At 50.0% G+C, this 23959-nt stretch overlaps 12 protein-coding genes across 12 annotated transcripts; 7 read left to right on the plus strand and 5 right to left on the minus strand.

Annotated features, from left to right (window-relative positions):
• Positions 1–65: 65 nt before the first annotated feature.
• Positions 66–1277, minus strand: BO85DRAFT_395677 (uncharacterized protein; the record flags this gene model as incomplete). Its single annotated transcript, XM_025656971.1, has 1 exon — positions 66–1277. One exon carries the CDS (start codon positions 1275–1277, stop codon positions 66–68), a length of 1212 nt encoding a protein of 403 aa, XP_025516497.1.
• Positions 1278–2170: 893 nt separating this feature from the next.
• BO85DRAFT_448585 (uncharacterized protein) lies at positions 2171–2490 on the minus strand. Its single transcript, XM_025659975.1, has one exon. It carries the CDS (start codon positions 2406–2408, stop codon positions 2190–2192), a length of 219 nt encoding a protein of 72 aa, XP_025516498.1. The 5' UTR covers positions 2409–2490; the 3' UTR covers positions 2171–2189.
• Positions 2491–2794: 304 nt separating this feature from the next.
• Positions 2795–5680, plus strand: BO85DRAFT_487297 (DUF323 domain protein; the record flags this gene model as incomplete). The annotated part of the gene is made up of 7 exons (XM_025663444.1): positions 2795–3090; positions 3161–3840; positions 3946–4161; positions 4220–5105; positions 5151–5437; positions 5484–5565; positions 5614–5680. The coding sequence occupies 7 exons, from the start codon at positions 2795–2797 to the stop codon at positions 5678–5680; spliced, it is 2514 nt and encodes an 837-aa protein (XP_025516499.1).
• Positions 5681–5970: 290 nt separating this feature from the next.
• On the plus strand, positions 5971–7556 carry BO85DRAFT_419313 (aldehyde dehydrogenase family protein). The gene is made up of 3 exons (XM_025657856.1): positions 5971–6555; positions 6607–7291; positions 7353–7556. Exons 1-3 carry the CDS (start codon positions 5990–5992, stop codon positions 7464–7466), a joined length of 1365 nt encoding a protein of 454 aa, XP_025516500.1. The 5' UTR covers positions 5971–5989; the 3' UTR covers positions 7467–7556.
• A 3406-nt stretch (positions 7557–10962) lies between these two features.
• BO85DRAFT_487299 (uncharacterized protein) lies at positions 10963–11375 on the plus strand (the record flags this gene model as incomplete). The annotated part of the gene is made up of 3 exons (XM_025663445.1): positions 10963–11040; positions 11103–11158; positions 11210–11375. The coding sequence occupies 3 exons, from the start codon at positions 10963–10965 to the stop codon at positions 11373–11375; spliced, it is 300 nt and encodes a 99-aa protein (XP_025516501.1).
• A 144-nt stretch (positions 11376–11519) lies between these two features.
• Positions 11520–12889, minus strand: BO85DRAFT_519431 (uncharacterized protein; the record flags this gene model as incomplete). The annotated part of the gene is made up of 3 exons (XM_025665052.1): positions 12609–12889; positions 12494–12539; positions 11520–12432 (listed from the first exon to the last, which is right to left on the minus strand). Exons 1-3 carry the CDS (start codon positions 12820–12822, stop codon positions 11520–11522), a joined length of 1173 nt encoding a protein of 390 aa, XP_025516502.1. The 5' UTR covers positions 12823–12889.
• A 325-nt stretch (positions 12890–13214) lies between these two features.
• On the minus strand, positions 13215–13974 carry BO85DRAFT_468228 (transcription initiation factor IIA subunit gamma; the record flags this gene model as incomplete). Its single annotated transcript, XM_025662246.1, has 3 exons — positions 13215–13641; positions 13731–13878; positions 13934–13974. The coding sequence occupies 3 exons, from the start codon at positions 13972–13974 to the stop codon at positions 13495–13497; spliced, it is 336 nt and encodes a 111-aa protein (XP_025516503.1). The 3' UTR covers positions 13215–13494.
• Positions 13975–14174: 200 nt separating this feature from the next.
• Positions 14175–14582, plus strand: BO85DRAFT_487302 (uncharacterized protein; the record flags this gene model as incomplete). Its single annotated transcript, XM_025663446.1, has 2 exons — positions 14175–14292; positions 14356–14582. The coding sequence occupies 2 exons, from the start codon at positions 14175–14177 to the stop codon at positions 14580–14582; spliced, it is 345 nt and encodes a 114-aa protein (XP_025516504.1).
• A 547-nt stretch (positions 14583–15129) lies between these two features.
• On the minus strand, positions 15130–17065 carry BO85DRAFT_437738 (hexokinase family protein; the record flags this gene model as incomplete). The annotated part of the gene is made up of 2 exons (XM_025658637.1): positions 15130–16372; positions 16434–17065. 2 exons carry the CDS (start codon positions 17063–17065, stop codon positions 15130–15132), a joined length of 1875 nt encoding a protein of 624 aa, XP_025516505.1.
• A 2261-nt stretch (positions 17066–19326) lies between these two features.
• On the plus strand, positions 19327–20428 carry BO85DRAFT_277134 (uncharacterized protein). The gene is made up of 2 exons (XM_025655152.1): positions 19327–20017; positions 20073–20428. The coding sequence occupies exons 1-2, from the start codon at positions 19449–19451 to the stop codon at positions 20173–20175; spliced, it is 672 nt and encodes a 223-aa protein (XP_025516506.1). The 5' UTR covers positions 19327–19448; the 3' UTR covers positions 20176–20428.
• A 653-nt stretch (positions 20429–21081) lies between these two features.
• On the plus strand, positions 21082–22112 carry BO85DRAFT_370445 (GILT family protein; the record flags this gene model as incomplete). Its single annotated transcript, XM_025655959.1, has 2 exons — positions 21082–21533; positions 21590–22112. The coding sequence occupies 2 exons, from the start codon at positions 21082–21084 to the stop codon at positions 22110–22112; spliced, it is 975 nt and encodes a 324-aa protein (XP_025516507.1).
• Positions 22113–22661: 549 nt separating this feature from the next.
• On the plus strand, positions 22662–23903 carry BO85DRAFT_448594 (uncharacterized protein). The gene is made up of 2 exons (XM_025659976.1): positions 22662–23074; positions 23145–23903. Exons 1-2 carry the CDS (start codon positions 22693–22695, stop codon positions 23654–23656), a joined length of 894 nt encoding a protein of 297 aa, XP_025516508.1. The 5' UTR covers positions 22662–22692; the 3' UTR covers positions 23657–23903.
• The last annotated feature ends 56 nt before the right edge of the window (positions 23904–23959 follow it).

Below are 23959 nucleotides of genomic sequence, written 5' to 3' on the forward strand. Positions count from 1 at the left end.
AGTATCCCACATCCTCACCAAACTGGATGTTCCCTTGCCAAAAAGGCAGACCAGCACGCAGCGGGTTAGCGCTGAATATACTTCTCTTGGACGACGGTTTGGTACCGTCGTCTCTCCCTCTCCAGATAAGTCAACGTGACGCTCTGGTCCCGGTGATAGTCAATGAAATCCTCCCATTGTTCTTGCGGCACAATAACCTCATAAGGCTGTTCCGAGAAAATATCTGTCGGCCGGGTTCTGGTTGCCATGCCCTTGGGGTGCATCTCGAAAGTGAAAACCTTTTGCTTCCCACCAAGTTTAAGTCCACTGGAATCTTCCGGTTGCCTCTCGAGCAGAGACTTGGGGCGGGCTATTCTCCGCCGATGCATGGGCTGTGGAATGGTATCTTGCGACAGCAAGTGAAGGCTATCCTCCCATCTTCGTTTCGAGTTTCGGTGGTCTGGCACTTCAATAGCCGCTTGCATCTTCTCTGGTTGCATCGCACGTCTTTGAGCTTCCTCCAGCAAGCGCTGTCGCTCTCGATCGCTCAATCCCGGCTGACAGAGTGGCAGGTAGAATGCCATTGTGCTAGCCTCAGGTTGCTTGGTGATCCATAGCTGGCATTCGCAAAACAATGTGTACGCCTTGTCATATTTTCCTTGGGCAAACTTCACCCGAGCCTGCCAGTACCTGCACCGTGCGAGCACTGGTTTGTCGTCATACTTTTCTGCCAGATCTCGAGCCTTCTGGGCCTCGGACTCAGCCTCCCGGGTTTGGCCTTTTCCAAGGTAGAGCTCTACGCTTCGAAGAGCGGACCTGATATTGCTCATGTCGACGACCATATCACAGTAGGATATGATTTTGTCGAGTGATTCGCCACCTGGCTTGTCTTTAAGTGCTGGCTTGGCGTACTTTTCTTTGTGTGAGTACTTGTTATATGGTAACCAGGGGGATGGAGGTGGTGGTGGGTAGTCAACGTGTTCGCCCTGGCTGTCAGGATCAGGGAGTTGAATTTGCAATGAGGCGTGCTCTCCCTCATCTGCACCGTCGCTGTCATTCCCGCTGAATAAATTTTCAGCCTGGGTTCGCCATAAAGGGTCCTCGTCATCGTTTGCAAATTGGTCAGTGGAGCTTTGATCATACGAAGCACCCTCGTTGTAATTTGCTTCCATGAGTATATGCAATGCCTCGTCTTCGCCGGCGTCCATATCTGAATGTGCGTACTCGTCGTCGCTGTCTGCTCTGATGTTCAAGGCGGCGTCCCGCATTTGCGAGTAATTGCGCCTGCTTGGTGACATTTTGTGGCATGTTAAGAATGGTGCTCAATTTATTGAACTTCAAACATAGAATCTTGGGTTGTCCTGGGCTTATTTATATCTTCAACGATGCAAGAAGAGGTGCATGTCCACTACTAGTCTACGGTATTTCACTACTTGAAAGATTTTCGACAACTATTCCATTAGAGATTGTTTCACTGGACTTGCTAAATGCGTTGGATACATGTTGGTTAAAACTGTGCTCTTTGGTGACCAGCGGAGATATCCCGAAGTACTACCGATGTTCGTATATATAATGCTTTTGGCCGCCGCTATACATCCGTCTGATCATACACTATTTGAGATGTCTTTTGTTATGCTTTGTTCACCCGGCGGAATCCCTCTGCTGATCTTGTCTCGGCAGCTGATCAGCCCTAATCGTAATGGATAAGCAGCTACACTGAATGTGCCTGAGAGGGTTCGTCCGTCACTGATCGGATTCACGCGGATATGCTGAGTAACTTTTATGACTGCTACCGTAGTGCTGATGAAACTTCATTGTTTGTTTCTGACCCTAGCTCAACACTGATCTGACTCAGGTACTAGTAAATACGAGCTCCACTGAGGCATATTCCATGCGATACGAATTGAAGGGGGGATGTGTCCAAAGCCAATCAGACAAGCCTGATGGATGTATAAAATGGTGGTTGGGAAATGCCGTCCCGTGATGACAAGCTGCCTCAAACAGGCAACAGCAGTAAACCAAACCAGACAAACTGAGGTGGGGTATCCAAACAGCACAAACAGTACCCAACACGGTAATCCCCGCTCCAAAAGTAAGTCATGCAAACCAATGCAATCAATGCAAACTCAACGTCATGCTCGTGTCGGCGCTTCCTTCTGGCCCTCGGTGGTTGGACCTCTTTTCCGCATGCGTCACTGGCCTACGGTGCTTCATCCATTAGATCGCTGTGACACCTGGTCGTTCCTTGGAAAGTAACCCGGATGGTGGGTTCCCAAGCCATCCCACCGGAATGTGTACCCTGCCCAGTATGGTCTGATTGACGTGCAGGACGGCCTCAACGGTATTTTCCGGTCTGCGGTGGGACAAATCGCCCTGAGCTTACACAATGCGGAGGGTGTCCAGACCATCTCGATGACCCAGTCGGTCATGGTGGGTTGTTTGCAAGGGCCCGCTTCCCTCGATAGTGCAGGAACAGCCGCCCCTGATATTCTTGAGAGAGGTGGGACGAGCAGCATGATACTGGTCTCTCTGATGCACCCCACGCCAACCTCGAGTCTGACCTGTCGAGCTATTTATCCAGTGGTGGATCTACTCGTAGATGATCAATCTTGCATACCCTCGCTGCAAGGACTGGACGCTTCTCCTCATCTACCCCTCATTAGCCCCCCGATACCATCCGCGGTTTGCGCGCGCATACAATAATATAAGCTCTGTGGCTTACCCTTGAATTTGTACTTTTTCTTTCTAAAGTGGCTTGTATAGCTGTTGCTTTTTTACTTGCTTTATTGTTGCTAGAGTTCCGTGCTCACCAAAAATGTCACCCTTATGTCCGGTCGTCAAGGGCGTTGACATCGTCGATATCCGTCAAAATGACGTGGAGTTTTCCCTGGTAAATGATATCCAGCGAGGTATAGATCCTCCGGCAGGAACTTGCCGTTCCATGCCCACGATGCTTCTGTACGATGCTCAGGGGCTCAAGCTGTTCGAGGACATTACGTACCTGGAGGAATATTATCTCACAAACGCGGAGATTGACGTTCTACGGACACATGCGAAGAGGATCGTTGAACGCATCCCGGACAATGCGCAATTACTGGAGCTAGGTAGTGGGTGCGTCTTCCTTCCACTTGGAGCATGTGTAGATTCTAGGGTACGGATACAGAATTCTAACATATAGTAGCAATCTGCGCAAGATTGAGATCCTTCTCCAGGAATTCGAAGCGGCGAGCAAAAGAGTGGACTACTATGCCTTGGATCTGTCGCTCTCGGAGTTGGAGCGCACATTCTCGGAAGTATCCCTCGATCAATATCAATATGTCGAGCTCCATGGCCTCCATGGCACGTACGACGACGCCCTTACCTGGCTGGAAAACCCCGCGAATCGAAAGGTCCCAACGGTGATCATGTCAATGGGTTCGTCAATAGGAAATTTCGATCGTCCTGCGGCGGCGAAATTCTTGTCGCAATTTGCCAGGCTCCTGGGGCCGTCGGACTTGATGGTGCTTGGGTTGGATAGTTGCACCGACTCGGATAAAGTGTACAAGGCATACAATGATTCCAAGGGTATCACGCGGCAGTTCTACGAGAACGGGTTGTTGCATGCGAACTCTGTGCTTGGATACGAAGCATTCAAGCTCGATGAGTGGGACATCGTGACGGAGTACGATAATGTCGAAGGGCGGCACCAGGCGTTTTACGCGCCAAAGCGGGACGTGACTATAAACGGGGTACTGCTCCAGAAAGGCGAGAAGCTGATTTTCGAGGAGGCATTCAAATATGCTCCCGAGCAGTGCGATCAGCTATGGCATGATGCGGGTTTAATTGAGGACGCTGAGTTTGGCAATGAGTCTGGGGATTACCGTATGTCGTCCTTTGGCAATGTGCTACGACTGCTCATGTTGCACTGCATTGTGCACAGCATGTTACACTGTTGAGACCGTTATACTAACATGATCTGTCGGGCAGTTATCCACGTGCTGTCCTCGGCTACCCTCAACTTTCCAACGAGCCCATCACAATATGCGGCTCAATCAGTGCCGAGCTTTGAGGAGTTCCAGTCTCTGTGGACGGCATGGGATATTGTCACCAAGGCCATGGTTCCCAGGGAGGAACTTCTGTCGAAGCCCATCAAATTGCGAAATGCATTGATTTTCTACCTTGGGCACATTCCTACTTTTCTCGGTCAGTATTTTGTTTACCTTTCAGGAACCACGCGTAACAGACATGTTGACAAGAGTAGATGTTCATTTGACCCGAGCGTTGGGTGAAAAGCCAACGCACCCCAAGTCATATCGACTCATCTTCGAACGCGGAATCGATCCCGATGTGGATGACCCCGAAAAGTGCCATTCTCACAGCGAGATTCCGGACGAATGGCCTGCCCTTGCAGACATCTTAGACTATCAAGTGCGGGTTCGAAGTAGGGTGAGGTCCATCTTTGAGAAGCATAATGTGGCTGATAATCGAGTGCTCGGCGAAGCACTCTGGATCGGGTTCGAGCATGAAGCCATGCATTTGGAAACGTTCCTTTACATGTTAATCCAGAGCGAAAGAACACTTTCGCCTCCAGCTGTTCCGCAACCGGATTTTGAGAAGCAATTCCGCGATGCACGGCAAGAGGCAAGACCGAACGAGTGGTTCTCGATTCCCGAGCAGACGCTTTTGGTTGGTCTAGACGATGATGGTCATTCGGTCCCTCGTGACTCTTTTGGATGGGATAACGAAAAGCCCCAGAGAAAGGTAACAGTCAAAGCATTCGAAGCGCAAGCGCGACCCATTACAAATGGAGAGTACGCCAAGTATCTACAGGCAAATCATCTGCCTCAGAAGCCAGAGTCTTGGGTCTTGGTCAAGTCTGATCAGACATACCCGACTTGCAATGGTGTCAGTCAAAGCAGCAGTTACGCTACGAACGATTTTATGGCACACTTTGCCGTTCGCACCGTGTTTGGCTCCGTCCCGCTTGAGCTGGCCCAGGACTGGCCGGTGATCGCGTCGTACGATGAATTGGCAAAGTATGCCAAGTGGGTGGACTGCAGGATACCGAGCTTCGAAGAGGCGAAGAGTATCTACGCGCATGCAGCTCGACTGAAGGAAACTAGTAACGGTCTTTCAAACGGTCATAGGTAAGTAGACCGCTTCGCTTGAATGCACAGGGCTTATCGTCACAGTCAAACCAACGGAGTCAATGGACACGGACATAGCGAGACCAACCCCCTACGGCCTCGCACTCCCGACCACCAACCGGTACAGCACCCTTCGCGCGAGTCTCTGCCGGTGTTTGTTGAGCTCGACAACTGTAACGTCGGCTTCAAACACTGGCATCCCACCCCAGTCATCCAGAACGGTGATCGACTCGCCGGTCATGGAGAGCTGGGAGGCGTTTGGGAGTGGACGAGCACGGAACTTGCACCCCACGACGGGTTCAAGGCCATGCAAATCTACCCCGGATATACATGTAAGCTTGTCGCCCACCACATACAAACAAAGCTAATCAAGAACAGCCGACTTCTTCGACGGAAAACACAATGTCATCCTCGGAGGGTCATGGGCGACGCATCCACGGATCGCCGGCCGCACTACCTTGTAAGTCGCCCATCTACAAGCCAGCTTTTCATGAGCTAATCTGTTCAGTGTAAACTGGTACCAGCGGAACTACCCCTACCCCTGGGCAGGAGCCCGGCTGGTGCGGGATGTCTGATTTATAAACATCTAGTATAGAGTAGGTATAGGTACTTCATGCAAGAGCAATTACCAGTTCGCCACCGGATCGACAGTGTAATGTCCATCACTCGGGCCCCTCGGAAGCGGGCATACATAATCCTGCCTTACATCACAAACCATGTATGTAGCTCTATACTTCATCGTAGTAAACCCTAAGGCACCTCCCGATAGCATGACGACATACCCCTCCTGACGTCGCCGATAAATGATCCACTCCATCCTCTTCCCCAACTTCCTTCCCCACGTCCCCCATAAACCCCTCAATACCCATATATTTCACATCACAATGTCCGTCCCCAACATCACCACCATCTCCCCGATAACCAACCGCCCCATCCTCAACCGCACGGGCGCCAACCCCGAAGACATCGTGGGCATCGCCGAATCCGCACAATCAGCCTACCGATCCTTCTCAACATCCACGACCCTCAAACAACGTCAAGACATCGTGACCCGCGCCCTCGCCAAACTCGAAAAACGAAAAGATGACCTCGCCAGACAACTCACCGAGCAAATGGGGCGGCCCATCTCCTACACAGGGATCGAAGTCGCCACGGCCATCAAGCGCAGCCACTACCTGAACCGCATCAGCGACTCCGTCCTGGGTGAAGAGGGAATCGTACCGGGGGAAGAAGAAACTGGCTTCAAGCGATACATCAAGCGCAAGCCCGTCGGCGTAGTACTGATCATCTTCGCCTGGAACTACCCCTACCTTGTTCTCGTGAACAGTTTAATCCCTGCCATTTTGGCAGGTAATGCCGTGATTCTGAAACCGTCGCCGCAGACGCCCACTGTCGCGGAGGAAGTCGCCAATGCGTTCCATGAAGCGGGGCTGCCGGAGAAGGCGCTTCAGTATGTCCATTCTGGGTCTCCGACGTTACTCGAGAGTTTGGTTCGTTCTAGCTGTGTGAACCATATATGTTTTACGGGCTCCGTGGAGGGCGGACTAGCTACGCAGAAGGCCGCGTCTGATCGCATCGTCAACGTTGGATTGGAGCTCGGGGGTAAAGATCCCGCGTATGTGCGCGACGATGTCGATGTCGCCTGGGCGGCTGGGGAGATTGTCGACGGGGCGATCTTCAATAGTGGACAGAGCTGCTGCGCGATTGAGCGGGTCTACGTGCATCAGGGAATCTACGAGGAGTTTGTGGCGGAGGTGAAGAAGGTGCTGAGTGGGTATGTGGTTGGGGATCCGTTCGATAAGAAGACGCAGATCGGGCCGGTGATTTCGAAGCGCGCGAAGGAGGATATTGAGGCGCATGTTGCTGATGCGGTGGAGAAGGGGGCGAAGGATGAGACGCCGGAGAATGAATCGTTTGAGAATCCGCCGTCGGAGGGGAATTATGTTAGGCCTACGCTGTTGACGGGGGTTACGCATGAGATGCGGGTGATGACGGAGGAGACGTTTGGGCCGGTGATTCCGGTGATGAAGGTCGAGGGGGATGAGGAGGCTGTGAAGTGGATGAATTGTAGTGAGTTTGGGTTGACGGCTAGTGTGTGGACGAAGGATGTTAAGGCTGCGGAGGAGTTGATGGAGAAGGTTGAGGCTGGGACGGTGTTTGTTAATCGGTCGGATTATCCTAGCCCGGTGAGTTGTGCTGTTGATATTGGGATGATGATGATATGGAGATGTGCTAATTGAAGTATAGGATCTGGCTTGGACGGGATGGAAGAATTCGGGCCGTGGAGTGACGCTCGGTCGGTTTGGGTTCGAGCAGTTTGTGAAGTTGAAGAGTTATCATATCAAGGATTATCCCAAATAGAGGGGTGCTGTTCTCGTTTGTTGCTTTGTATTTGATTTGATGTGATTGATGCCTTGATGATTGATAGACCCTGCCATGACAATAACAATTACAATCCCAATGTCAATGTCGATGACAAACCCACAATCGCGTAAACTCAACATAAGCACTAGGCATCCTTCAGAGAAACCACAAAGAGGATTGCAATGCCAATGCCACACAGCAAGTGGATACCTGCATTCGGCCCCCATCCCCATCCCATCCCCATCCCCCAAGTAACCAGCACTAGCACTAGCATAACACCAATACCCACCACGAAGACACCACACATACCAGTCAGCAACCAGCCAGCCAGCCAGCCAGGCGGTACCTAATCATCTACTCCGTAGATATGTAGTTGGTTAATAACGAGAAAGAGAAGCCACTGGTACCGCCCAACTATGAAGGAACCTGGCCTTGACCCTAGCTGAGAAAGAAAGACCGCTGTATGGCCGGAAGAAACGGCCGGAGGCTGGCTGGCTGGCTGTGAGTTCTGGGGCTGAGATAAGATATTTGTAGGTATGTATTGTTGTTGCAAAGATGGGGGTTGAGATGGGAGTTCTAGGCATTCTAGTGGTATGGCCGGGAGAGGGAAAGGGTGTGGGTGGCATTCTTTGTGTGATGTTTTGCATTCTTCGGGATGGGGATGGGGATGGGATGGGATGGGTTGACAAGGGCGTTGTACAAAGTACTCTGTAGGAAGGAGGAAGGAGGACGGACTATGGAGGGGAGGTATTTGGATTAAATTGATTTGTATGGTAAAGTTATAGGTAGAGTGTTGAGGTATAACAGTGAGATTTGATTATTATAGATGGTTGAAGATGTTGAATTGAATTGGACTGTATAACGTTAGAGGGATAACTATAAGATCTCTTGCCTCAGGCAAATATCATCCATCCATCGTAACTATGTACATGACCCTACCCTACATCATAACCACTACCTCACACTCACACACTCACACTTAAGTAGACACGGCTACAGCTACAGTAGATAAGTCTAGATAATGAACAGACCCTTAATCCATCTCAACCAACTCACCTCGCACTCACCTCAAACGAATTCCCCATCTCCTCTCTCCCCACTCCACATCACTCCACTCCACTCTCATCCCCTACAGATAGATAATATCTCCAAGAATGCTTAACTTCGTTACCTATCACACTATTCTACCCGCGGGCGGGATCAGCGGCAAATATCTCACCAGTCAGTTACAGACGCCCGAAAACTGAAGAAATATAGGCATTGTTTTGATGCAAGGGGGATACCTGTAACCCTTTATACCGTATATTCAGTATGCAGTTACTAAGTATACTACTTACGTAGTATGTATCGCCACCATACTGTACATCCCTAGTCGTCGTCTCCCTTTATCTCTTTGTTTTTTACCTGTCTAGCTGGGTACTACTAAGTTGTGGGCGTGTGTGGGATTGAGTTTCTGGGGTATATATATACTTCCTGTATTCGGGGTCTGGTAACCATGACAAGAAAGACAGATATTTAGCTAACTTTGTAGTTGTAAGCAGGGGATAACTAACAATGGATAGATAGATACGGAGTAACTTAGGGGGGAGGAAAGGGGGGGCCGGAAGTATTCTTAGAATGTTCGATGCATAACTTATTACCCTTGCCCCAGTACGTATTACTTACCTATTCTCCTTTCTATGGTTTTCTTACTCCGTAGAGGGTGGATGGGGGCTATTTTTATTCTTGTTTTACTCTGTATACATTGAAAAGTAAGAATGTGCCGTGCAACGGAGTACAATACATGTACATACCTACGTTATTCCCGGAGTATCTATCTATCTATTCATCTATCTAACTATCTAGTATATTACTTACTCCGTAGGTAAAAGAAAGTATCTATAACTATATCCAAACTATTATTCCCATTGCAGTATTTCTATTTTGGGTAACCCGATGATAGTTAGGTTAGGTTACTAACCCCGAAAAAAGAAACAAACAAAATGGGGCCAGCCAGCCTAGCTAGCCCGCCAAGTTGGGGCCGATCGGTGATCCAAGCCACCACCACCATTTCCACTTACCAACACTTAGACCTCTAACCCCCATATGGGGATGACGAATGCACAAAGTTAATTCATCTATTACCACTGTGTAACGATAATAATAATGAAAGAATAGTATTATATAGTATAGCTACCTATGTATATAGCATGGTTTCCATGCAGTCAGCATTCGGTGCAGCGGGTGGTTACATACATACACACTTACTTACATGCTATGCTGTATGGCGCCCTGTTTTGGGTACCTACAGATGTGGCATATGTAGCCTATCTTTGTTGTGTACATACGTAAGGCTTTTAGTGCCATCTAGACTATAGTATAGTATAGTATAGTATAACCAAGTAATGTAAGTATGTAAGTATGTAGTATGTATGTATGATTGCCGCCCAACAATTCTTCGGAGAATATCGCGTCACTCCTTTAGTCCGTCGAAGTTCAGAAAGGGGAGTGAGGGAGCAGCATATTTGCTTCTGTGACGGATAAAACTAACCAACTACTAACGTTACTCGCCTTACTAGCTGAGCTGGACCTGCCAGGGGGAGAATGTGTCACCCGCGGGCGCGTAACTTATTAGCAATGCTTCCAATCAGTTTCCGGCACATAACATAAGGCTGTCACTTTGTGGATATTACTCCCCATTCAAGGGCCAGTAACTATCTAGCATAGCATAGCGTAAGATAGTTGTCGTGCCACAGAATTCCACCCGATCTGCATTTCAGATTTGCACGGGCGAAAAACCGTTTGTTCAGTTTCCAATTTCGAACTGGGAAGAGGGCCGAAATCGAAACTTTCTTCTTCTTCTTCTTCTCGCTCCTGCAGGGCGTTTCGTAGTTTTCTCCATATATCTAGAGTTGTTTTCTCTGACCGGTCGTTTTTCTTTCTTTCTCTTGTTTCTCTCTCTCTTCTTCTTACTTCTTCATCTTCTGTTTCCTTGTTTTTTAGTATTCTTTTTATTGTTTTTCTTTTCTTGATGCGCCCAATGCCCTGCTGCTGCTGCTGCTGCTGCTAACTAAGAGCTTTTTTTGTTCTGCTGCCGACTAGTCCTTCCTTTGGTTCTCACTCACTCAGTTACTTACTGAACTCACGCTCGCTCACTCGCTCACTCGCTCGCTTCTTGTGTTTCGTGTTTCGGTGTTGCCGCTCGTTTTGAATCTAAGCCCTACATACCTCTTTGTCACTCGTTTCATATTGTCACATCGCCATTGTCGTCATCGTCATCATCATCATCGTCATTGTGATTGATAGACAGCCACTCGCTTTTTGTTGATCGATCTGCTTGTTGCTTGAACTAGCACCATCTTTGCTTTTTTGTGTTTCTTTAATGGCATCGGTCCCTGCCTTGTAGATAGTGACCGATCTCGATCTCTCCTTCATTCCCACCTTACGACACTCGCTTTTATTATCATCATCACAACCATCACCACCACCAGAACAACAAACACCTGAAGTCACTATGGAGTGTTTTCGGCAGATAGCTCGACTTGTCAAGTCTCCCTTTCGGCGCGAGAAGCAGCAGAAGGTGCTGGAGATTGTGAGTCCCACTGCTTCTGACCCCATGATGTTTATCCTCATGCTAATGCGGTCTGCATTCAGGGACCCCCAACCGACTTCCGTAAAGAGGAATTGCCCGCGTTCTTCTCAGATGACGAGTCAGTCCCCTCATATCCTGACTATTCTGCTCCCCATCTAACCATCTGCAGTGCGGCAACCTTGCACAGCCGGGGTTCCACCCTAGAGAAGGAGAAGGAAGCGGCGGCCACCGCCATGGAACGTCAACCATCGACACGAGACAAGATCAAGACGCATGTCCGGAGGCTGAGCGTCCGGGTTGCGAGACCAGTTTCTGATGCCCACGATGAGCAATGAGCCGATCGATTCGATGCCAGCTGCACATGCCGGTTGCATATCAGCATCACATCAACGTCAACACCATCGACAGTTTATCTCGTTACGCAAGCATGGAAACCTCATCATAAATTCTCCTCTCAGCGTGATTCACGGTCTGCAACGTCAAAACAAGAATGTTGGAACTTCATTGAGACGCGATTTCTTTGCTTTTGGATCCGGGCCTCGTGGATTTGGTGCTCTTCGACCTAATGACGGGGATGATATCGGGCCCTGCATCTGATTGCTTGACCGAGACGGCTCTGGAAGCCCGTCAAAGTCATCATCGAATATTAATCTCTTCTTAGATTGGTTCGCCCTCGGTGTACTGTATCTACCACTCATAGACTGCACTTTTCTGATTCCACTGTCCCCTGTAGACCGATTATTCATCGGGCTGCTTCGCGAGCTAGCAGCAGTAGGCATAGGCGTAGGCGTAGCAGTACGATGCTGATGCTGTACACGACTCGGCCCTGTCAGGGTCCTCGTCCGTGCGTCTAGATCGTCGTCATCCGTCGTTTCATCCAGTTGATCGCCGTCCCCCATCGCATCCTGTCGCTCCCTTGCCGCCCCATCGGTAACCGCGCTGCTCCCTGCTGACGCCCCCAGTCCAGCAGCCGCCCGCGTCGTCGACTTGATACCCTGCATGCCGACCAACGACCGCGCCTTTCGTGGACTAATCAGCAGATCATGCAGCGACGTACCCGCCCAAGTATCATCCTCCTGATCATCATCCTCCTCCTCTTCCGAATCCACAGCAGGTCTTCCACCCTCCACCATATTCTGCAGCCCCTCCTTCTGCTGAGCGGACAAATCCTCCGCCGCAGCCTTGCGTTTAGCTTCCTCGCTCTGCGCAGTAACACCATCGGTCGGTCGAGCGATATTCTGTATGGTCGTGGCATTCTGCAACTTGGCTTCTTTCTTCCGTCGGACGTATTCCGCGTAGTGTAGGTGTTGTGTGAAGGTTTGCGCGACCGCGTAGAATTCGTCTTCGACCATCATGTATATGTCGTCGTTGTCGAAGCCTTCGCGGAGGTATCTTCACATATTATCAGCCTCTGCGGTTTTTCCTAACATATAGCTATGGTATGATCACGTACTCTTCAGATGGGCAGCGATGGATGGGAGAGGACGGCGGCGTAGGTGCTATAGCAAGGTGTCAGTGACCTCAGTCTACTCAACTTGCAGAAAGAGAGTCAGAGGAAAGGTACATACAAGACCGCATGAAATCGCGCTTCTTCATCCTCGACCCTGGAGTCATCGCCTCGGCTTTTGGTGTCACATCGTTGTCTTCTTCTTCTGCTTCTTCCTCCTTGGCTATGGTCTCGCGCTTCACGGTTCGACGCGGTTTATCTGATGGAGAGGCCTTTGGTTCTCGTTTGATTGTTGTTGTCGCTGCGTTGGATAGCCAAGGTAGACTGCGGGGCATTGTGTCTATGGCTAATATGGTGTTTATGGGAAATTACAACATTAGTTGAGTATTAAGTGAGAAAAGTATGTATGGAAATGAATAGGGAGGATGGGTACTCTGTACTGGGACGGACGATGGTGGTGTCTTGCGACCGCTGATACGCGGCTTCTCCCCGCCTCCGCACGGATTAGTTATCTAAGTTACTTTAGGTGGTGGAGATCCACTTGTCAGCCTCATGATGTTGATATGCTTTGTCTGTTTGAATGAATCGTTGATGATTGGTTTTACATGTGTGAAGGGTGTCTCTTTGCAAAGAGGCTATTATTTCTGTGGGATTTGTATTGTGGCCATTTTAGCAATGTGTGCTCTGCAAGCAGTACGACTGTCTATAACCTACGACTCGTCTGCCTCATATGGTGTAGCGGGTATCTGATTTCAATCTATTCTAGTATCACCATAGCAAATCCATAATACAGCCTCGTATGCTAACGCGAAACGCCGAAAATATGATAAAGCCCCATATCGAGCAACTTGCCATGGCCCTGGCAGAAAGAGTAATCCACATGAGAAGCGAAAAAGTGAACGAACAACGCCTATCAAGAAAAGTGGCTGAAGGAGAAGAAAAGCGAAGTAAGCAAGTGAGGTGACGAGAGCATCAACCGATGACGCAAAGTAAATATCGCATCACCCTTACGCTTCGCCAGGCCTCTTGCTATTGCAGCTCACAATCTTCACCTTATCCGCGGAGACCGTAGTCTGGTTATCAAGTTTGAACGTAACATCCTTGATCAGGAATGTCCACACTTCATCGCAGAATCGGTAGGTATCGAGGTGTCCCTGTAGTGGAAAGAAAAGCCATGTCAGCCTCATTCGCCTCCTTCATATCCCTCAGACGCAGCCTTCCTTATCCTCATAGATAAGCGTACCTTGAAGGTCAGACGAGCGCGCACTTTGTCCGCCAGCACTTCTGTGATCACGCGATCGAAAGTTGAGAGGATCTTCATGGCGAGCTGAGGCTCGATCCGTCCTTCGTTGATCAGGTCATCGAGGGTATCGGTCAGGGAGAGTCCGAGGCTGTCACATATGGTTAGTGATGCTTTCTGACATGTAGTCGCAGATACTGTCGTACCTGCTCCCGCGATAGAGCTCGTAGTATGCCTGGGCGCTCATTGTGAAGTTGGCAGTGAGGCGACAAGGGAGATTAAGAGAGTGGAAGTGGAGCCGGTGATTGCGATCAGTTGGTCGCGGGGGGTATCTGCACGTGATCTAGATCATGTGATGGACAGGAGCCATTACATCAATGGCTGGGACCAGCAGTGTCAAGTTTCGACATTATTTTCAGTCAAAAGGTTACCTTTGAAATTAATGCAATGAATTTGTTTTCAACGTTATCATCTCCACTGCTTGTCCGGACAGCTCGTCTGTCAATTGCATCTCCCGGAGCACGGTATATAACTTCGACCGCTTACAGACTCGCAGAAACAAAAGGTCAGTAAGATAGTGATTTCAAATTGGATATATCGTTCCCATTCAAGGCTAATCGAAATATAGCTCAAGATTCGTCGCACCAAAAGCAATCGAATGATGCATCAGATAACCAATCAGCATCGAAGCTCAAGCAAGACAAAACCAAAAACGTTGCTCAGGCGGATCAAGAGCTCCGAGAGCGGCTCGAGCAAATGTCTGGCGGTGGTGGTGCTTCGGGGATTGAGTATGAAGATGGAAAACCTAGCGCCATGAAGCGCAGCGTACGAAACAACATGTTCCGCTATATCTGAGCAGGAGAAGTGAGCTACTTCAAGGAGCATCCCATTATGTCGTCGTGGTGTGTCGACAGGGCCGAACAAAGCCTACGATGGCTACTTTATCCATAACAGCTGTAAGACCGAGTACAGGTCGAGGCATTGGCGACTGGTGGTCAGCTTAGCTGAAATGGTGCCGCAGGCTCTGACTTGAGCGACTTGTAAAACCTCCCAGCTGTGCTAGGCATCTGCTGACAATGATGGACGGCGCTGTGCTCCATCAGGAATGTTGTCCCATACGAACACTGGACGGTGCACAGGAAGGCCACGTCAAGAACCATACTAGTTTGGTCGGATGGATACCCGTCAAAAGTCTGTCAATCTCTGCTGCGTCCTATGTATGATAATGGCCAAAGGGGGCATAAACAAGACCAGGCCAGCATCCGCTTGGAAAGGGCATGCCTGCACGTAGGCTCTATATACCATGACTACAAACCATAGACTCCAATAAACGCTCGCCAAGCAATCAAGGCGCCAATATTTTCCGATATCAGTAAAGTGTGATGAGGGCCCTACCTAATGTTCACCTGTTGCCCACCATTCCTGCAAGGACACCAGCACCAATGACACCACCGTCCGAGGCTTCCCGCAAGAAGACCGACTTACCGCTCTTCTGCGGGCCGGTCCTCATGATAAGCCTGTCAATATATTGCTGGCATGTCTCCTTGAAATTGGGGTAATGCTGGATGATGCCTCCAGTGTACGCCACGACCAGCTCCTCAGGGCCTGACTGCCAGTCGGCGGGAGTGGGAGTGGGAGATAGGACAGGAACAACCCTACCATCTCTCGGACTTGCTCCCTCCGGGACCAAGGATGATGGGGAAAGACTAGTATTTACGGCGGCCAGATCCGGAGTGCCATTGTACTCAGGCAAAGAGACATTGGCATTCTGCGGCGAACCTTCGTGGCTGTCCACTTTCAGCTCAATCTCCTGCGCACAAGCAAGCAAACCCACAACCGCTGCGGCTATCAACCCGGCGGATCGTCTCTGAACCGTCCTGGCGATCTTGCGAAATACGTTTGCCGACACAGCATCCCAATGCCACTCGCTGTTCTCCGGCGGGGGCATGGAGCGTGAAAGTTCATCGGCAAGCTCCTGGTCCGACCGAGCACGGGCAACATTATCCGAAACGTAAGTTGTCGTCAGGGCATACTCCTGGATGAGGGTCGCGGGCAATACTTTCTTAGACAGCCCACTAACATTGGTCAGATAATCATATAGGATAAGCCGGATGAGCTCTCCAATATACCGACCGCCCGTCAAGTATTCAAAAGGCTGGAATCCGGGTCGCGCGCACGCCCGATCGAGTTCCACATCCCATTTTGTTATGATGTTGAGTTCCTTCAATGGTGGGTCGGCACCCGCGATCGTCCATTCGGTGTTCACGACCGTCTCCTCCGCCTGCGGGTCCTTCGATTTCACGTGCTTCGCCTTGGACTCATGGAGCATATTCAGATTCATTGGAATTGTGGCATTGCAGCCGGTACCCACAATGATGCCCATAGCTACTCGACTATTGGGCAGAGATTTGACGGCATAAGCAAGGGAAGCAAGTGTAGCAACTGTGTCGTTCGTGATAGCTGCTATCTTGAGTTTTGGGAGTTCAAAGAGCTTCCGACGTTTGCTTGAAGGCTCCGACTCACTATCTAGGCGCCTTGTATGTTTCTCATACCCACTCAGGAGGATCTTGCGCAAGTCAAGGTCTGACGTGATGGCGAATCCTTTGCCCATCGGCATCAGAGTAGCCTCCGTAAGGGATTCTTGCCTGTAGTTGGTCAGATACAAGCCACACCCTGTAGCATCGCAGCGGAGAAAGGGACACTCACATGATCGGGAAACTAAAGGTAATTCCCATCTCCAATTCCTCTGGAACATGGCCTGTTATGGATTCAGAAGTCAAGCTTTCCGCCACCACTTCCGCAATGCAATCTCCGATCCAAGAAAACAGATCCTCGGCCTTGTCCATCTTTAGGTGTTCTTGTATAGGCCATGCTCTCTCAAGTGTCCGCCTGACACGCTGTCTCTGCGCCCTACGAATGGTGTCGCGCGATCTTTCCGACGCGTCTGTGGAACGTGTGTCTGACTCTGTAGCCTCCCCCAGTAGTTCGATGAAAGCAACCCGCAGATTGGTCCCACCCACATCAATGGCCAGGTATCGGCCTGTCTCCAGGCCAGAGGGTAACCTCGTCACCGGTGTCGGTAAGAACTGCTCCTTCGAATGAAGGGCCAAATCCCGGTATACGGTGGAAAACCGGCGCGCCAGTTTATACAAAACCGCTTCATCCAAAGCTATGGGAGACAAGTATTCGTCAAGCACGCGCTGGCGCTCCAGGTACTCTTTTTGAGAGGGGTCCAAGTCAGCGGTGTCCTCTTCTTCATCCTCCACCGGCTCTTCATGTAGATGTTCGTGCTCATCATCCCTGCTTGTACGCAGATCTATCGAATTGATTGGGGCCATGATGTGGAAGAGGCTAAGCCCGGCGGCGAGATAGGCAAGCAGTCGGTCCGTGTGACTTGCAGCCAGCAAACGGAGGTATTTTTGTACAACGGAGCGGTAAGTCGGCGGAAGAAAGTGCCCAAGGATTGGCTTTATCTACTCGCCCCTGCGGAATGTTTTGAAGCGAAGGTAGGACGGGATGTGGGGGAGATCAAGAATGAGGATCCAGCCTTGGGATAATGATAAGGTGCATGCGGACCGAGTATCCCACGATGGTGAAAGGATAGCCAGGAAGTTATTTTTGAATTGGGGGAGGGTGCGCTTAATGATGATTCACTTCCGTAATGGCCAGAGCAGGAGCGGTGAGTTGTTCAGGGGAGGGAATGAGGGAGGGGAAAGTGTTATCTTGCAGGCAAATCTATACAGTGACGAGTGCGATGGTCAGTCTCAAGGTTACATACACTGATGAACAACGGATGGTCAGGTCTCAACATTGTCGAGTGCAGTGACGCGTGTCTGGGCAAATAGGATCATGGAGTCACAGAAATGCTAAGGATGGTACAACGGTGACGATCCTAATGCAGGGAGACATTGGGCAATGCACTGCAAGAGCAGGGGGACGATGTATTCACTCGGAAGGGGAGGGAAGAGGGGAGGGGGTGGGAGCGCAAAAGTAACAATGACACGGACAATGACATACAACCAAGAAGAGTTGCGCTGGTGGAGATCCCGCAGTTATGCTCGTTCTAAGCCCCGAAGTTAGAATAAGGCTGAGCCGAGGGTCGGTGTTGATAATGAAAAATATAAAGTAGTTGATTAAATCAACCAAAATCAATCAATATATTTTTTTTTGAAAATTATCGATCAATAAAAAAGCTCTTGGGAGGTATGCTCGTTTAAGGATGAAAGGGACGGGGATCGACGGAAGAATGGCGGAACCCCATCAATTAAGTATTATGATCATTACGACAAAAAGTAACAACTGGGCCAGCAGGTGGATAAGAGGAAAGCATTGCCGGGTCTCCACACACGGGAGAGAGAAAGCGATGAGGGGAGAGAGGAGTAAGAGAGAAAGAGAGAGAGAAGCAAGAGGGAGAGGGAAAGTAGCGAAGAGGTGTATTTTGGAGAAGTCGTAATTGGGGGGGAAGAAAGAAAAGGGCGAAGACTAGTTACTACTTAGTGACTTGCTAAGTTACTGCTAAGTTACTACTAAGTTACAAAGGCAAAACCTCCAGAGCCGCTGGGATGGAGCCAATGCGACCATCGACAACCAGACGATGTGACGCTGGCCGGTCAGTCGACTACCATGGATTCATGGATTCGTTCGTTGGCTCGATCGGGGCCCCAGTCCGGGTCCCTCAAGGTAGACCCAGAGATTCAATTGCCCATTCCTGGTCTCCCATTGATTGATGATGATGGGATTCTCCTACTTGTTTACTCGTGCTTTTTTTTTTTTTTTTTTTTTTTTTTTTTTTTTTTTTTTTTTTTTTTTTTTTTTTTTTTTTTTTTTTCTATTTTTTCTATTTTTTCTTTTTTTTTCCCCCCTCGTCGTGGTTATTTCCCCTCCGGGGCAGCGCCGTTTCCTTCTTCCTTTTTCTCCCAATTGATTGACCAACGTCACCTTCTCCTCTTCTTCTCTCTTTCTTCCTTATCGGAGACGCCGCTACTTTAGTGCAAGTCCAACTATGAAAACAATGGTGCTGTTTTCCCATCTCAATTATCTATTCTATTCCATTCAAGGAATTATCTCCCTCTCGTTCCATTCCTTCCGCTTACTACTCTTCTCCCTCTACTACTCCGCTCTGGCTACTACTGACCATTTCTATCTCTAGTAATCATCCATTTTCTATCCGGACAAGTCCTCATCGATGTGTATAGTAGGGACTTTCTGGACAACCTCGAAATCTCTCGGTGTTTTTCACGGGCGACAAACGCGCCTGTCTATTACAACAAATAATTAGGAAAGACATGGAGAGCCAAAAGCTAAGGAAGTGATTGCAAAAATAAACGAAACTTGGAGCCAAACAAACCATGTGGTGGGAAAGTGGGGCGATACCTCCATCTGTGATGCACAGACTTGAACATCAATGCCCGTCGAGTCAGAACCCGGTGGCTCTCCCACCTTAGTCTACTCAGGGCGTTGTCTTCCACCTCTCCCATTTGTTGCTGATACCGCGTAGGTGGATAAAGAAGCGTAAGAGAGAACGGTGCTTCGGCCTCTTCGCTTGCCTGGACGCGGTGGTATTTGGCACACGAAGTCCCGTTCTGCCTCTCCGGCTCAACCGTTATTTGGGAAAGCTAAGTGGCATCAGGCCCCCGTATTCCAGCCACACCTTCATCAACTGACCCTGGATTGTCAAGTAACAATAAGCTCGTCGGTTGACGGCGTACAAGGTCCAGATTCATGATCAAGACGTTTATGGAATCCATGCTCCAAATTTCCATGGCGATAGTGAGATCGTTGTGGACCCTGAGATGGTGTGGTACCAATTACTGGCTGTCCAGCTCTTTGTGGGAAAAGCTCTCGCTAGCATCGTGTAGTAAACATACGACCGTAAGCACGATTATCTGGCTTATTAGGGGTAGGACCTTCGCAGACGGTGTCTGGATTCATCAGTTCATCATCACTGTAACCGTCAAGTGTCGATGTCAGACACTAGACTCCGAGGTCGGAGAGCCGTTGAGTGACGGCGGAGCAGGGAAAACTAGCCTGCGGAGTGCGGAGCTCCCGAGATATCCAGCAGGCAGACGTCCCTGGGATCTGCGTAATAGGGGTAGTCTAGGGACCGGCGGACCCTGCAACAGCAGAAATAGGCATTGGAGGTCACTCCTTGGAACCCCCAGCGCCGCTTTACAACTGTTCTTCACAACGGTAGGCAGGGAAACACTCTGTGCCTCACCTTCGAATCAATTCTGGCATTGTGATCGTCAAGACTGCATTCATATCAAGCTCTTTTTGGTGCCTACTCCGTAGTACGTGAGTGCTAGTCAAGTGGAGTCTTCTGAGTACCAACCCTTTGCATATTAGCTGGCATGAGGCCTGCGCAAGCGCTGATGATAGGCCCAACGTTGCCGTTCACCGGTTATTCTATGACCCTATCTGCAATCTATCCAACATTATTAGTCTGTGACTAGCGAACAATCACGCCATGTGATAGACCTTTCGGTAGCGCTTGGAGGGTTGCAGATATCATGCGCTCTTGGATGTACTGCCCGATGCTGGCCATCACAATGCGACTAACCCTCGCGAGCAGACCGGTAGCCGTCAAGCAAACGTTCGCCGACGCTGCAAGAATACCATGCAAGGCCGTGACTGGAGTAAGTACACCCTAGTCACCAAGCTAGCTGATGCCAAGCATTGATGCTTGCATCTTAACAGTGACAGCAAGCATGATTCGTGCACAATCCATATTATACAGTCTGCCCCCCTTGATCTAATTGGCTTTGAAGCATTGAAGGCTGGGATAGAGGCCAAACTACTCCGTAGTGATAGTGCAAAGCCGGGGTAGCATGGTCCACAGTCGGACAGGCTCGCTTTCGCAGATACTACGTCTGGTCTGCTAAGCAGGTTAGAGTAGGATGTACAGTATGGGAGGAGTGGAGTAGTCTTCAAATTAGTTGATTAGACTCTAAGGAATGATGCAACCTCAGGCCATGCATGATTCTTCGACGGCAGTCCAATGTAGGAAGAGATCGGAGAGGTTAGTACGGCCCACGGTAGACATCACAAGGCAGCTCAGAAAGGATACCCCAAAGAGTCAATTAGATCCTATCATCCAAATGGTCGCCATCTGTGGATGAAGCTCTTCACCTGGTAAGGCTGTTTGGGTTTGACCGGGGAGGAAGGGCATCAGTGTAACGAGAGGGCGAAATGCTGGGTTGCTCTCGGAACCCCCCGCCGAATGGTATCGCTGGATCGGATCGCGATCTCCCCACATTCACCTCTGGTCTTACTTTTTTCATCGTCCTCCTCCCCTTCACCAACCTCCATCAACCTTCCATTACTGCTACCGTTTAAGTAGCGGGTGGTAGCCAACATGGAAAAACTACCAACTCAATCCAAAGCCGACAGTTCCGGCTATGTCGACCTTTCCGAGTCGTCCGTGGCGCGACCGATCAGCACCCGTCGCGACCGGGTTGTTACTCGGCTGGCCGCATGTCTGGGGCTCATCACCATCGCCTTCCTAGCTTTATCGTGGACCCCCATCTCCATTTCCGGCCTTAAGCTCTTCTCGTGTCATAGATGGAGAAGACACCATGATGCTTCGTTTCCCCCGGACTTGGGCGCGGAGGAAGCTCCGTTGATGAGTGGCCCACTGCATGAGCTGTCCACCCTCGACGGAAGCCTATCCTCGAGTAACAGAATTCCCCTTGAAGCTCATGTCATGAGTAAATGCCCCGACGCTCGGGACTGTCTCCAACAGCTTGTCCTTCCTGCTATGGAGCAGATCAGCGATAAAGTTGACTTCAAGCTGTCTTTCATCGCCGCGTATGTAGACCTCCTGTCCTTTCGACTTCCCAGCTCGGAACACTGACACTGCCCAGCGTATCGAACAAGTCATCGGAGATCCAATGTATGCACGGTCCCACCGAATGCATCGGTGACATGCTCATCCTCTGTGCGGCTAATTTGCCTTTTCCGCCTGACTCCGGTGCCATGTGCTCCAAGGAGTCCCGTACTCCAACCATCCGGTCGCTCGGATTTGCCAACTGCCTTATCAGCTCGTATCCCGATATTCCGAAGCGCGACCTGGTTCATGGATGTGCTTTGGAGCATGGTATCGACTTTGAGGCTCTGAACAAGTGTGCCAGTCGAGAGTATGATGACCTTGGCGACGACGCTGATAGCGACGAGCAGACACCGCTTAGTGGCATTGCTCTGTTGCGCAAGAGTGCACTGCACAGTGAGAAGGTCAATGTCAGGACCAGCTGTACGCTCCGACTGAACGACTCTACCTGGTGTGTCCGGGATGGTGGAGTCTGGAGGGACTGCGCCCAGGAAGGAGAGGGCAGCAAAGTCTCGGTGCTCGTGGACGAGGTGAAGAAGCTGTGGGACAAGGTCAACTGAGCCTTTGCTGTGCTTGGTGAGATACTAATAATGTGCTATGACTGATGTGACAGCTTTTCCGTGATGCAAATGATGTGTGAGGGCAACCTATGCTATATCCAGTTATGACATGTCTTTAGCCGAACAGTTTGTATGCCTACTACTTAATCATAATCATTGTTTGCTTTCTATCATGCTCGGGTTCCCTTTTTCTTTACTATTTCGCATTGTCTATCCCACTCTGATCACTTTAATCCGTTTGCACTGTTCAATGAGCCCACTCAGGCTGAACATGCAGCTCTGTGCAATAGTTGCGCGCGCAGACCATACACAAATGCGCCCTGCAAGGCAGACCCGGCAGCAATTCACTATCTGTTAACATTTACCGCCTAGTGTTTATGTGTTGTTGAACAGGTTCGATATCTCTCATCACTACTCTCCTTGACTTTCATACCTCTTTAGTACACTGTTTCACCTACTCATCAGCAAGTGTACATCTCCATAAGCGTCCCTATCATCGATAAGTAACTTCTCCCAAGTCTCCGTCCCCAAAGCTTTGTCTGACCCTCCACTTATAGAAAAGCTCGCCAAGGCAGCAATCATGGCCAGTCGCGACGTCCAGACTTCCGAGTTCTTCCAGCGCAAAGTGGACGAGCTCGTAAGGAAGTATGATCGCATCACTGAGCCCAATGCTGTTCTGCAGGCCATCCTTCAGGATCCCGAGAGCATGAGATCTCTCGTCGATGCAGTTCAACGCCAGGCATCGCTCGTGAGACACCGGTCTCGGAACGTTGAAGACGCAGAGATTACTGTCTTTGACAACGCTTTGATGATTCTGTCCAATGGTGGCCATGATACCCAAGACGTCGGAGCGCTCGAACTCTACCTGGCCGAATATCTTGGGGTCTGTACCTTTTCTCCCATTGCCCATGCTAAACAGGCTTTGCATGACCATGACATCCTTCAAGACACTGTGACCAGAGGTGACTACTTTCCCTTCTCCTTTTCTTACATCTAAATTTAAACAAGGACAATTCCTCATTGGCTTCGCAGCAACTGCATCCCCCAGCATCACCGACGAGGCTACAGCTACAGAGGAGCAACCCCAGACTCCCGAGCAAGCGCTCAAGACTCTCGTCCAAGACAACGAGCACTCTCGTAGATTGCAGCACATACTTCCTCCAAGACCACCCCCCACCCTCGAGGAACTTCGTCGCCGCGAGCAAGTGGAACGATTGATTCAGATGTACGAAAAAGCCAAGGCAGAATACAGCAAGAAGGACCCCGAAGACATTGACATCAGCTTGGCCAAATACTTCCGCGATACATCCGAAAACACGCTTCACTTTCTGCGAGTCAACGACATGTCGGACCATCCCTTGATCCCCGATATCGAGAACTCGTTTGAACGTGCCAAGGGCAAAGCTGCTCAGTTGGCGGGCCGCGGACGTCACTTCGACGAGCCTCGTGCAACTACTTCCACCCACAATCATCCTTCCAAGAAAAGAAGGGGACGTCGTCACCGATACCGCGAGGTTGACTCCTATCGTCCTGGCAAGCAGTGATGAGAATGTGGAAAGGCTGCTGTTGCTCGATAGGCAAGGGTTGGTTTAGTTACTGGCGTTTTGAAGCGTTCTAACCTCGGTGCATTGGAGGGCGTTTTCCTGTTTTCAGTATGGATGCTGAAGCTTCAAGTTTGAATTGCAACATGGCAAAGCGGGGAAGTTTAAGAAACAGAGAGGCGGGAGGGAAGCGTTTCTGTTGATAAAACAACTATCTACATAGCTGGCAGGTACTTTGTAGTTAAGAAAATGACATGAAGGCTTGGCGCAAATCGGTGCTTTAGCGGCCACCACGTGCCTCCGATC

This window comes from Aspergillus piperis, assembly GCF_003184755.1.
Source record: "Aspergillus piperis CBS 112811 unplaced genomic scaffold BO85scaffold_7, whole genome shotgun sequence".
In the NCBI taxonomy this organism is placed as follows: Eukaryota; Fungi; Ascomycota; class Eurotiomycetes; order Eurotiales; family Aspergillaceae; genus Aspergillus; species Aspergillus piperis.